The sequence below is a fragment of the Artemia franciscana genome, chromosome 19 (genome assembly GCF_032884065.1).
Source record: "Artemia franciscana chromosome 19, ASM3288406v1, whole genome shotgun sequence".
Classification (NCBI taxonomy): Eukaryota; Metazoa; Arthropoda; class Branchiopoda; order Anostraca; family Artemiidae; genus Artemia; species Artemia franciscana.
Window position 1 is genome coordinate 1,685,547 of NC_088881.1, and position 13,390 is coordinate 1,698,936.

Sequence of the window (13,390 nt, forward strand, 5' to 3'; positions counted from 1 at the left end):
TGCCTAGCTAATCATCACTATATTCTCTATAGGTTTGACTTCTTATTGTTTAACGTGTATGATTTGAAAGATATAAAAAGGTGTTTTTATGAATATAAAGATAAATTAATAATTGTTTCTTTGACAACTGGCGTTAATACAAATTAATATTGGGGGTTAAATTAATACACCCCCATCTAAAATGCTATCTTGAACGCAAAAATTTTGCTCAATCGTCTTCAGTGCAGAATAAGAATAAAATGTAAAGATAAAAGCCCACAGGAAGAAAAAACGAGAGTAATTAAAGCAGATAAAAGAAAGAACAATACCATACTTTTCACTGAGACACCTTCTCAGAAAGTGTTCACGTTGATCTCTTTAAAAGAAGATTCCACACAATTCTGTTGAGAAAACCTAGATAAAAGGTTAACTAATGTATGTCGGACTGTATTAAAATTTTGTAATTATTTAGCCATTCGTGACTACATTTCTCTACTATAGTCACATTTTCATATGTGTATTGTCGCTTGAAATATTAACAGATGGCTGGGAAAAGAATGGGTACCTTATTCACAGATGGCAGCAGCCTCCAGTGGCGTTAAAAATAAAGATTCAGGATTGCAGTGTTAATGACTTTATGGGTCTTAGGGTCTATTTTAACTTTTAAATTACTATGTGCCTTGGTTTGTTCTTTACTAGGTCTCAGCTGTATCCGAAACTTACATAGTCCCCATTCATAATGAACTATACCGATCCTTTATGTAACAACCCGGAAAAATTACAAACAGCAAAATGCTTATGACTTTTTATTAATTGGCATTTTATTAATTGGCACCTACTATTATGACGTCGTTGAACAATATTGTACACGAAAAATTCAGGTTTTCGTAAAAAATTTATTATATTTAAAAATAATTTTTTTAGTTACACAAGGTTTTAACCACGTCGATTTCCTTTCAAAATGAGCCATTAAACATCTCTCTATGATGTTCGTTCCCGTGCCAAGCTATCTGACGAGGAAAACAAATAAAAAGAAAAAGAAAGAAAAAAGATGCCGTATATGCAGAATACCGTAGTTCAAGCATTTTATCTTGTTTTTGAAGCCAATAGATTTTCCTTGTTATACAGCCAAGGCGCTGTATTTTCTTAAATACGGGTTTCGGACAAGGCGATTCTAATAGTGTAGTTTGTGCTTTGATCTGATCCTATTTTTGTAGTTATGGGCTGTTGCATTTCTTAGTATTGGAATAGATCGTCTCTTACTAGGCTGCTAGCTATCGCTGCAACCCGGATATGAATATATTTTAACACCCATTTATATAATGATTTATTATATTTTTAATGTAGCTAACATCATAGTAATTGCATTTACTTTTTACGTCATATATGGTTAATACCTACGATTATACATGAAAATGCAGTTTTTTCGTAAAAACAGATTTTATATATTTTTTTTTGTTAATTTTAAAAGGTTTCTAAATACAGCAATTTCCTCTAAAACGAGCCATTAAACAGATATCTATAATATTCAATTACCCCACTAGCTGTGGAGGAAAAAAACGGATAGAAAAAACAGATATGATGCTGATGTGAAATATCGTAGCTAAAGCCACTTTTGTAGCTTTTCAAGCCAATGAATTTTCCTTGTTTTTTAAACCAAGGGACTGTAATTTGTCTTTGTAGGGGTCTCGGACAAGGTGGTTTTAATAGTATGCTTGTGTTTCGATCTGACACTATTTTTAAAAGTTATTGGCTGTTGCATATCTTAGTATAGGACGTGGTCACCTCTTACTAGGTTATTGTTTCAGGCAAAAATAACCTATTGTTTCAGGTGTTTTCTTGGAACTGATTTCCGCTATACTGTTTTCCATAAACTGTTTCCATGATTCTGAAATAACATTTCCGTACTGCCGTTTGCAAAGACTTTAAGTTCTGAAAGCTTAATTTTGGAGAGAAAAAAAAATCATGTGAGTGACGTCAAATCTATGAGTACACTTCAAGAGCATAAGTACGTCATTTCTGTCTCAGGAGTGGTCGTATCGTTTTTAGTATCTATGGTGAATCCACAATTACACAAGAAACATGCTAAATATAAAATACCAAGTGTGATGATTCTGTTTACAAAAGACGTTCTCATAATATTTAGAGAAACCAAATATAAATCAACAATTGGTCAAAATGAACAAACTGGACCATTAAATGTGACATAGTCAAGCAGCCAAGGCAAGGGGCATTGAGAATATCTGAATTAATGATAAACGAGAATAAATAACAAAGAAATATGCGGATAGAATACTTGCAAAACCGACAATTACATCGAGATAAAAATAAAAGAGAAGAATGAAGAAATATGTAGTTAAAAGATGAGTGGCAGTAAAAAAATACAACGAGTCAAAAACGGAATAAGAACAAAGAGATATACGGTTGCAAAACATGCGACAACGAGAATCAGAACGAATCAAAAATGGAAGTGAAAAACAAAGAAGACGTTTTAAGCAGTTTTATAATACCTAGAGGACAAAAATATAAATTAACTATTTGAATTAACAATTTGAAACGTTGAATTAAGTTTTTATTAGTGTAAATGTCTTTTATTCCGCGCAAATTAACGGTCTTGTGTCAATTCTAAATTCTTGGTCAGCCTGCCTAAGACCATTGGTAGTTGTGCATTGTTTACCTCTCATTCCAGGTAATCTAACGATCCTATGTCAATTTTAAGTTCTTGGTCAACCTGCCTGAGGCTCTAGGCAGGCGTGCCTTTCTAAAAGCTAACAAACAAGTATTTGTCCAATAAGAGAGTCATACTTACTCCCGCCGTTTATCTGTGCCATTTAACCAAACACTTGGAAAACGATAGGTTTCACCGTTTGTCTGCGAGTTAGAGGACTTGTTGGTCATGTGTCAATCCTATGACATGGTATTCCACCTTTAGACTACAATCAGCCAAGCCTATTAGGCTTAGGTTCCACTTGTTCGCCTGTGAATCTAAGCAAATTCAGTCACAGATTTTGCATAAAAGTACAGTGGACATTGTCCGTCACGCATCAACCCAAAATCAATCCAATTCTTTGATCCCTTAGTTCAATGACTATCTACCTTAGTTCTGCCGTAGGAATGACGCATGGATGGATGATAAACTAATAAAGAAATATGTGGTTAAAAGATGAACGGTAGTAAAAAATACAACGAGTTAAAAACGAAATTAAGAACAAAGAAATATACGGTTGCAAGACATGCGACAACGAGAATCAGAACGAATCAAAAATGGAAGTGAAAAACAAAGATGGCGCTTTAATCAGTTTTATAATACCTAGAGGACAAAAGTGTAAATTAGCAGTTGCTCAAAATGAACAAACTGAGCCATCAAATGAGACAAGATCAAGAAGACGACCTAAGAAATTTAGATTCACGAGTGAAAATGAACAATCTTGACCATCAAAAGTGACAGGACCAATCCCAGCAGCTAAGGTAAAGGGCATTGATAAAATGTCTGAAGTAATGATAAACGAAAATGAAGAGCAAAGAAATATGTAGTTATAATAGTTACGAAAACGACAGTTACAAAGAGCCAAAAATGAATCGACGAACTAAGAAATATGCAGCCGAAAGATAAGCGGAGGCGAGAATTACAACGTGTCAAAAACGAATGAGAAGGTAAACGGCAGCGAGAACCACAAGTGATAGAGAGAATCAGAACGTGTCAAAAATGAAAGTAAAGAAGAAAGAATTGTGCTGTTAGAAGACAACGAGAATCAGAACGAGTCAAAAATGAAAAAGAAGAAGAATGAAATATTACGTTGAAAGAACAACGTCATTGCAATCTTCGACGCCAACAAACTGTGGATCAAAACCCAGTACAAACCTACAAAGATGCCGTAAACTACACAAATGTTAATTACAAGTCATTGGATTCCTTCAACGTTGTTTGTATTCGCTGTGGAGACTGCCATTTTCCCGAGGAAAGAATAGCCAACAAGTGAGATTCATTCGGACGTTTCTGCTTGTTTGTTTGAATTGCGCTGCTACCTTCACAATTTCCAAATGAATTGGTTTGGTCTTATATGGGACACTTGCTCTCTAAAGAGTTCCACAAACAAATACAAAACTTGCTCTTGTTTTACGAATGAGAAGGTAAACGGCTGCGAGAACCACAAGTGATAGAGAGAATCAGAACGTGTCAAAAATGAAAGTAAAGAAGAAAGAATTGTGCTGTTAGAAGACAACGAGAATCAGAACGAGTCAAAAATGAAAAAGAAGAAGAATGAAATATTACGTTGAAAGAACAACGTCATTGCAATCTTCGACGCCAACAAACTGTGGATCAAAACCCAGTACAAACCTACAAAGATGCCGTAAACTACACAAATGTTAATTACAAGTCATTGGATTCCTTCAACGTTGTTTGTATTCGCTGTGGAGACTGCCATTTTCCCGAGGAAAGAATAGCCAACAAGTGAGATTCATTCGGACGTTTCTGCTTGTTTGTTTGAATTGCGCTGCTACCTTCACAATTTCCAAATGAATTGGTTTGGTCTTATATGGGACACTTGCTCTCTAAAGAGTTCCACAAACAAATACAAAACTTGCTCTTGTTTTGTGTGGTTTTGAACTCTTGTTTATTCAACGTAAGCGATGATCTGACCGCTAGTAGTCGTAATGTCTTCAGCTTCTAAGTAGCTGCACAAATTTATCACAAAATCAATTTAGCGCTGCTTCCTTCTCATATCCCTGAAGGTGATTTGGAACCACTTCATATCACCCCGAAAAAGCTGTTAAAGAAGGTCTTGCACATACCTTTAAATTATGGGATCTTTTGTAACACAATGGATCTCTTGGAAGAAATATTGCGAGACACCAACAATGCTACCGAAGGGTACGTTAAAATTCAAGAACCGGGGGATGATGTAAATCAACCTTGTGCTTCACTGGGACAACAGCATCGGTTAGACGATAAGTGACAATGAGAATAATTGTGTAAAAGCCTCCCGTGCCGGGGAGCGGTGGTGGAGTCGCTGATCTCCCTGTATTCTTATAGTCTTATTAAAAAATTGTATCTGTCATTAATATATTTCCGTTTCAATTATAAATAAAAAGAGAGTTTGATCAAAGAAATTAAAAGCAAAGAATTGTAGGGGACTTTTTCAATAGCCCCTTGTCTGCTAAAATATATATCATGCCTTTGTTTTAAAAGGTATAATTAATGTAATTTTATCTCCTTGACCAATGAGGTTTCACCTGACATGTTACCCCCGAGCTGAAGTTACCCTATCTCAAATGTAAGTAGTTGATTAAATGCTCCCTATTTCAGACTGGAGAATGTGCACTGTTTTTTTCTACCGCCTGCGCAACTGAGGAAGATGCAAGACCTTACATTGGCAGAATAAGTTCCATGTGGTCTACCCAAAAGGGTAGTCGAGTCCCTGCTTTCGTCAAAGTGCGTTGGCTCTATTTCCCCGAAGATATTGACAAAATTGTGAGACCAGAACCAGGAACTATATTAGAGGTAAATCACTAGTGTTATGTTGAAAATGTCTTGATACAAGCGGGTGTTTCAATCATTAAATGGCAGTGTTGCCACCCTTAAAAACACAAAATTTATTGATTTTTTGGTTGATTTAGTGATTTTCTTCAATAATCTAGTGATTTATGTGCTGATTTAGTGATTTTTGTTTTGTTTTAGGTAATATAAACAATCACTAGAAATAGTGATAGATCACTTGGGGCGGCAACCCTGTTTAATGGGATATATTTAACTCTTAGCTATTCTTGAGTAGCTCTCCCGAGGTCATGAAAACTACCCGTACTCGTTGTCTGATACACTTCAGTGTTAGTTATGAGTTGTTGGCAGTGGCAATAGCAAAGAAAAATTTTTTGCTGGTAACAGACAAACAGCAACGATTCAAATTTAAGAAAAAGTTGGGGGGGTTCACGTATATTTCAATATCTAGAGGGGCAATTCATTTGAATGAATTTTTTTTTTGAAATGTAGGGGGTAAACAGCTGCCGCCCCCCAATTGGCGCCACTGAAAAAAAGTACCATGGAAATGTTGAAAATATATTAATAAGTCATTTATGCTTAACTAACCTGAAACATTTATTGTTTTTATTCTCTTGTTGTTGTTCTTTTCTTTTTCTCTTCCTATATCATCGTCACTTTCCGCTTCCACACTATACTATTCTTATATAATACTATACATTATTATTCTAGACTATCCTTGTGCTTTGTTATCTATTTCCTTACTGTACTATTCTGTAAACGGTATAATATTTATTCCTATATTATTATATTCTGTTTTTATGCTTATATCTTTATGTATATGTTGCATAGAATTGGTTTACCTGGATTAACTGTTCGGAATTACTCTTGAATATTAGAACACTGGACAGGAAGCCCTTAAGCTTATAATCATTTAAGATAAAAATTAATTTAATGTAACTTTTATTTTAAACTTCCTTTGCATTTCTTTTTATTTAAAATTATATATATATATATATATATATATATATATATATATATATATATATATATATATATATATACATATATATATACATACATATATATATATATATATATACATATATATATATCCCCCCCCCCAAGTCCCCCACGCGCGCGTAAGTCGTTACGCGCCATATTAGTTACGCGCCATTGTAGTTGTGTCCCTGTGTCCCACCTGCGAATATAGATAGATATATATATTTATGTTTTTAACTACGTAAAAATTGCGAATATACAACATTCTTCGCTGTCCCTGTCTGTACATATAAATAGATTGTCAGGTTTACCGACTCTTGAACATGCAACATATAATTGTCCATTGGAAAAACAATCCGTATTCAGATCTGTACCTCATTATTCTAATGATTGCCCTTGAGCTTTGTTGATGGTGATTGCTAATCAAACATTCCCTGTGTCCCCATCGTCATTTATATATCCTCCTGTGCCCCCCCGGCGTCCCCGTTGTAGTTGTGTCCTTGTGTCCCAGTCGTCATTTATAGTCGACAAACATGACGTCAGTCGACACACACGTCCCAGTCGTCATTTGTGTCCCGGTGTCCCAGTCTGTAATTTCTCTTTGAGTGTCCTGGTCGTCATTTATATGCCCTTTGTCCCGGTCTGTATATACATTCGTTTTTGAATTGGTATATGATGAAATGTCCTGTGGTGGCGCAGTGGATTTGAACTTAGCTTGGTAATACGGGACCCAGAGATCGAATCACGCTGCACGAATGCACTGCAGGGCCGACGCAGGACCTTAGTAGTCAAGAAGCGTCGTTAATTCTTAAATGAATAATTAAATATATAAGATTTCAAGTATATATTTTTAATATATATTTAAGTAAAGAGTGGGGGTTGAGAAACGCGCAGCCCCCCACGTCATATTTGGAATAACTTCTGTTCGTTTTAAGTTATAATGCTGCTCCTTACTTTCAGTTGAAAAAATTTGTCTTTTTTATTTAGCATGAAGAAAAGATGAAAATTATTATTTTATTATTTCATAGCTAAAATTCAGTTTCTTCTATCTACCGAATTAAATATTCAAATATGGCATACAGGTTTTTTTTTAGATTGAAAATACTCTGAAAATTGGAAAAAAAAACAGTCTTATTATTTTTCAAGTAAGTTTAAAGCCTTCTCCGAGAAAAAGTCTAAGTGATATAGTTATTACTATAGTTTTTTACTTGTTGAATGGAGAGATCTGAGATTAATGTATCCAATTATATAAGTATATATAATTGATATATATATATATATATATATATATATATATATATATATATATATATATATATATATATATATATATATATATATATATATATACCAAGGACAAGGCCGTATCCAGGGGGGCTAGGGGTTTTAACCCCCCCCCCTAAATGTTTGTCCGACTTGTAAAGACGCTACAAAAGTTAATAAATATTTTTTGATGCGTTTTCTAAAGTTTCTTTTTGTAACCTCCCTGGATACGGTCCTGACCAAGGACATCATATAAAAACTTTTTTATCCTCCTCATTCCCACCGGTCTTGCATAAACTGCGGTTTGCTCTCTGAAATTGGCTTTGACTTTTCGTGAAATCACATGTTTAAGATATCACTTCACCTAATAAGTTAAAAATCATAAAAATAAAACTTCAAAACCTACTACAGTCGACTCCCAATTATCCGGATCCCAGTTATCCGCAATGCGGAGTAACCGTGGCAATGTATTTTTTTTTTTTTTTTAAAGCTATAAATACAAAAATCGTAAAAATACTATGATTTGTTCATCTTTTTTTGATTAATTAGCGTAATTTTATTCCATTTAGTACTTGTTCCCATTCTTTTGTTTTAAATACACGTTTTAATAAGCGTAATTTTGTTTTTCCATGTCCCTTCAACCTTTTTTTTCAAATTTGTCCGCGAAATTCGATTATCCGCGGCACTCACTTGACCCAATTCCACAGATAATCGAGAGTTGATCGTACTTGGTTTTACTTGTTATGATTCCGAAAAGCCGAAGCATAAACAAATTTCTTGATTTATATATTTTTGAAATTCTGTCTGTTTTTCAATCAATCAATCAATCAGTTTATTATGAGAAAATAAAGAAAAATTACAAAGCCTTAGACCCCCAAAAAGGTTCTTTGGCCTGTGATGGTATGAGAATAAGCATTACATTAATTAATATAGAAAAAAAGAAAAAACAATGACATATATGCTTTAGTAGCAACATCAATTAATAAAGGAAATGAAAAAAAAAGAATGAAGTAAAAAATAGAAACGAAAAACAACAAAAACAAAATAATCATATATCTGCTTATATACTAAAATCATTTAATAAATGTTGGGAGTTACATTAAAAAAATTAGTCGGGAGAACATTAAAAACATTTTAACATAAAATTTCAGGACATTAAAAAATTTTCAAAATTCTTTTGAAAGTACCAAACGAGTGACACTCTTGAGCTGAATCAGGTAGGCTGTTCCAAACTATATAACAAGCAGTGAATGGATTAAAGTCAGATCTCACCGATGCAGTAAACAAAATATTAATGTTTTTGAATTGCGAAGGTGATGCATAGACCTATCAGTGATGAAAACAGGAGTAGTTTGTAGGGCTGAGGGAACATCACCGTGAAGTTGATGAAAAGTGAATGACGTGCAAGAAAGAATGTAGAGTGACCGCAAACCCAGTAAAGGGCTAGTTAGACTAGTTGTAGAACAGTTGGTTTCCTGTACAAGCCTTCTTCCTTTATCATAAGTCTTAGATAGTGGTTTCTGAAAAGAAGAAAAATGACATCCATATAGTAGGGCAATAAGAGACGTCAGGACTGAACTAAGTAATGAGACAGAATTTTAAAACTGATCGAGGAAAAATATGTTTTAGTTTCCTCAAAATTCCAAGACTCCTTGAGATCTTCATGTCAATTAGTCCAACATGATGCCTGAACGAAGGGTTCTCATCAAGAAGAATACCGAAGAATCGGACATATCGATCCTTAGGTCTACTGAGAGAGCCCCTAGAAATGTGGATATTAGTTAACTGAGGGCACGCCAGAGAAATAAGGGAAAAACTTAAAAAACTTGACTTAGCAACATTTAGGACAAGGCAATTAGCATCAAACCAGAGAACGACTCTCTCGAAGAGGTTCACTAGTTCAGGAAGCATCTCAGACTCAGTTCCAACTGCAGTACAAATAGTACTGTCATCAGCGAAGGCAACGAGAGCGTCCTCATCCTGCGAAAGTGAAGGATTTTTTTGTTGCATTGAAAGATCCAGGATGACATAGGCGACAGCAAACGGAGGGTTTCTGCTTTTTAACCGCAACTATAAGGTCATTAACATAAATCAAAAACAGAAACGGACCAAGAACAGAACCTTGAGGAACACCAAACTCAACTTCAAACAAAAAGCGGGAAAGAGAATCGACAGAGGCATTTCTACCGGACAAATAAGAATCAAACCAAGTATGGGCCTCTCCTCTTACACCAATGTGTGATAGCTTATAAAGAAGAATCCCATGAGTTAAGGAGTCAAAAGCCTTACGTACATCCAGGAATATAACCGCAGGGATCAAACCACAGTCAAGCGTGTTGTGGAGAAAATTAAAAAGCGTTACACATGCATGTTCCGTAGAATATTTAGCTCGGAAGCCAAATTGAAAATCATGAATAAACTTTTAACCTCCAGGAAAGCTAGTAGTCGGGAAAGCACGGTCTTTTCAAAAATTTTGTTAACAACAGACAGCAAGGATATAGGTCGATAATTGGCTGGATCGTTTCGAGGTACACCTTTATATAAAACAATTACTTCAGCTCGCTTAAGAGGACTGGGGAAAATCCCATTTTCAAAGGAAAGATTTATAAACTTCGTCAATGGAGAAATAATTGAAAGAAGAATGAACTTAACTACCATAGTTGGAATGTAGTCTGTTGCCAAATTATTTATAACATATTGTGATTTTTTTTTCTTTTTTTTTTCTATCAATTATTTTTTTATTAGTTGTTTTAAGTTAAGTAATTTTTAGATTTCAAGTAATTTTTAAATTAAGTAATTTTTAAATTAAGTAATTTTAAGTTGAGTTAAGTTAATTTTAAGTTAAGTAATTTCAGTAAGTTAATTAATTTTAAGCTACGTTAAGTAGACTTTTAAGTTAAGTGATTTTAAACAATTTCACACATGAATTCTTTTCGATTGAAACTGGCAATTATCTCTAACATTAAAACTCAAATAAGACATTTATGATTGTTTTACAAAATGGTCGAATTAACAATACGACCGTGTGGTTAAATATATTTTATTATTTTTGGTTTTTTATGAAAAAGCGATATTTGAACAGCGATATTTATGATTTTCTAATGATATTTGAACTTAGAGGAATTCTAGCTTGGTAGATTGTATTTAATACCAGAAAAAAAAGTAATTTACTTGCTTTAAAGAAATTAAATTACTTACAAAAATTAAATTAAAAAGTATACACAACAATTCCTTTTTTATGCTTTAAATCAATAATTTCTACGCCCTTTTGAGAACCAGAAGCATGCAAGCAATTATTATCTTTAAAGTTGGACCCCCCCCCCCCCGAGGGGACCGTTATATTTACAAAATGATATAAATCTTTAAAAGTTAGAAAACATCGTTAATGGAAAACACCTCATCATCTATAATTATGCAGTTTTCACAGTTATGTAGTTTCAGTTTGCAGTTATGAAGCATACAGGCTTATAATCTGAATATCCAAATCCGATTTTCCACTTTATTTTGAAATCTCTACTGTCAAAAATATATTTTAAAGCTTATTAAAAATTTTAATATATCCGACTATGTAAATATTTTTTATGTTTGATAACGTATTTTTAGATGCGTTTCATAATATTAAAAAATACGTTCAATTTTGATATTTAATTATAGTTTCTATTATAATATTGAATATTTTGACCATTAAAAGTTATTAAAAATGTATAAAAATTTAAGTCTATACATATTATTTAATAAAAAAAATTTCTAATTTTTAGGGTGGTCTTTTTGAATCGAATCATACTGACGAAAATTCTCTCCAGACAATCGATAGAAAGGTGGAAGTGATATCAGCATCAGAATATCGTTCTCGTATCACGTCAGAGGGCGAAGATTTATCATCAGATGTATATTATAACGCTGGATTCTACAATGTAACCACAAAACAATTAGACATTCGGCTCGATATTGTGTAAATTTAAGTTTTACAAGTTTAATTATCTTTACAGCAAGGACTCCCCACCTATCCTAGACCTACTCACGATCTTGTAAGCCCTTTGAATGGGCTATAAGATGTCCTGAAATACTATTTTATTAATGTACCACATTATGCAATTTTCGAAATCAAACCAAAAATCTTTTTTTCTCATTATTTGGGCTCGTGCACTCCTGGTTGGGAAACCTTGCTATAAAGTGTATGTTTATTAAGCGTTCCTTTACCCATTCCTAAGTTTTGCTTGGCAGGCAAAAAATAACTGAATATTTATTAGAGAAGGTCGTTAGTCACCAAGCAGAAAAATTTATCTACAACTTGTGGAAATCCTTGAAGTTTTTTTTTGCACACTCGCAGGGTCATATCCAAGATTTTTCTGGAGGGGTTGCAAAAGGATTTTTGTCGGGAGGAAAGTTACAAAAGCTATCGGGGGGGGGGTTCACCCCCCTTTCCTGAACACGGCTTTGAACACTCGTGTCGTGTTCGAACCTGAGGCGCCTATTCACAAAAATTTAGGGTGTTGCGTTGTACTTTCAAAATGTTAGAGGGAGGGAAATTTGGTTGCTTTCGATTTTTTTCAATGAAAATATCTAAAAAAGCTGTTTTGGAAAATCTAGTCGGGGCAAAGATTTTTTTTTGCTCCTCCCCTTCCAAATTGGCACTCCCTGGTTCAAACATATTTTGAGAGGTTGTAGCCGAGTTCTTTTTTTTTTAATATCGTCGTAAAGTTGTTAATTTACGTACCTGTGAATCTCTTCCTTAGTCCCTGAATATGGTGTGGAAGTAGTACGAATTAAAGCCAGGGATTTTTCACCAACTAATTCGCTTAGCGACTAACTAACTATTAGTGTATCAATGATATTACGTTTTTTCACTGTTACTAGTTTTTGACAAATTACTGGCCACTCAGCTATAGAACGTATCTGTAAGTTGTTGAAGTTTCATAAAAAATATTGACCCAGACAGGCTTTGAAAGATACCTTTATGAGATTAGAAATACGCCAATAGAAATAGAAATAGGGTCATTTTCTATCATTTTCGCCATTAGAAATAGATTTGAAATAGGGTCATTTTCTATCATTTTCGCCATTAGAAATAGATTTGAAATAGGGTCATTCCGATCCACTCTTCTTTTGCTCTTCGCAAATTTCTATGCCGTCGTATAAAAATCCATCTGTAGCCTTATCTTTTTCTTGTGATCATTTCATTTTAATGTAAAATTCCAAAATCTTGAATTAAAATTTAAAAAAGTAGATTAAAAAGTTCTTTAAATTTAAATTATGCCATCTTATAAAAATCCTTCTGTAGACTTATTTTTTATTGTTATTATTTCTGCTACTACTACTACTAACTCACTGCAGCACCAAGCCGCCTGAGACCATCACGGCTACGCACGCTCCTCCTCCAACCTGGTCTATTGGAGGCCTCTCTCTTTACATCCTCCCAGGAAGTTCCCATTTCCTTTAAATCTTTATTTATGACATTCTCCCACCCCAGATGATCTGATTTTCGTGTAGCCTTAGACGGTTGGCCAGAAAGGACAATCTTCGGCAATCTGTCATCCTTCCTCCGCAGAACTTGGCCTAGCCATCTCAACCTTTCTTTCATTATAGCCCTAGAAAGCGGGATTGAACCACATTTTTTTTACAACCTACTGTTTGAAATACGGTCAGTCAGCCGGGTACCCCGAACAATGC

General features: G+C 34.2%; 1 protein-coding gene across 7 annotated transcripts in view; it reads left to right on the forward strand.

Moving 5' to 3' along the window:
* LOC136039152 (uncharacterized) overlaps nt 1-12,656 on the forward strand; it is a 212,614-nt gene extending 199,958 nt beyond the window's left edge. For all 7 annotated transcript variants that reach the window (XM_065722640.1, XM_065722642.1, XM_065722646.1 and 4 more), the window contains 2 exons: nt 5,288-5,482; nt 11,479-12,656. In XM_065722640.1, coding sequence (XP_065578712.1) covers nt 5,288-5,482; nt 11,479-11,676 — 393 coding nt within the window. In that variant the 3' untranslated portion in view covers nt 11,677-12,656. The remainder of the gene's footprint in view (nt 1-5,287; nt 5,483-11,478) is intronic.
* Nucleotides 12,657-13,390: the final 734 nt, after the last annotated feature.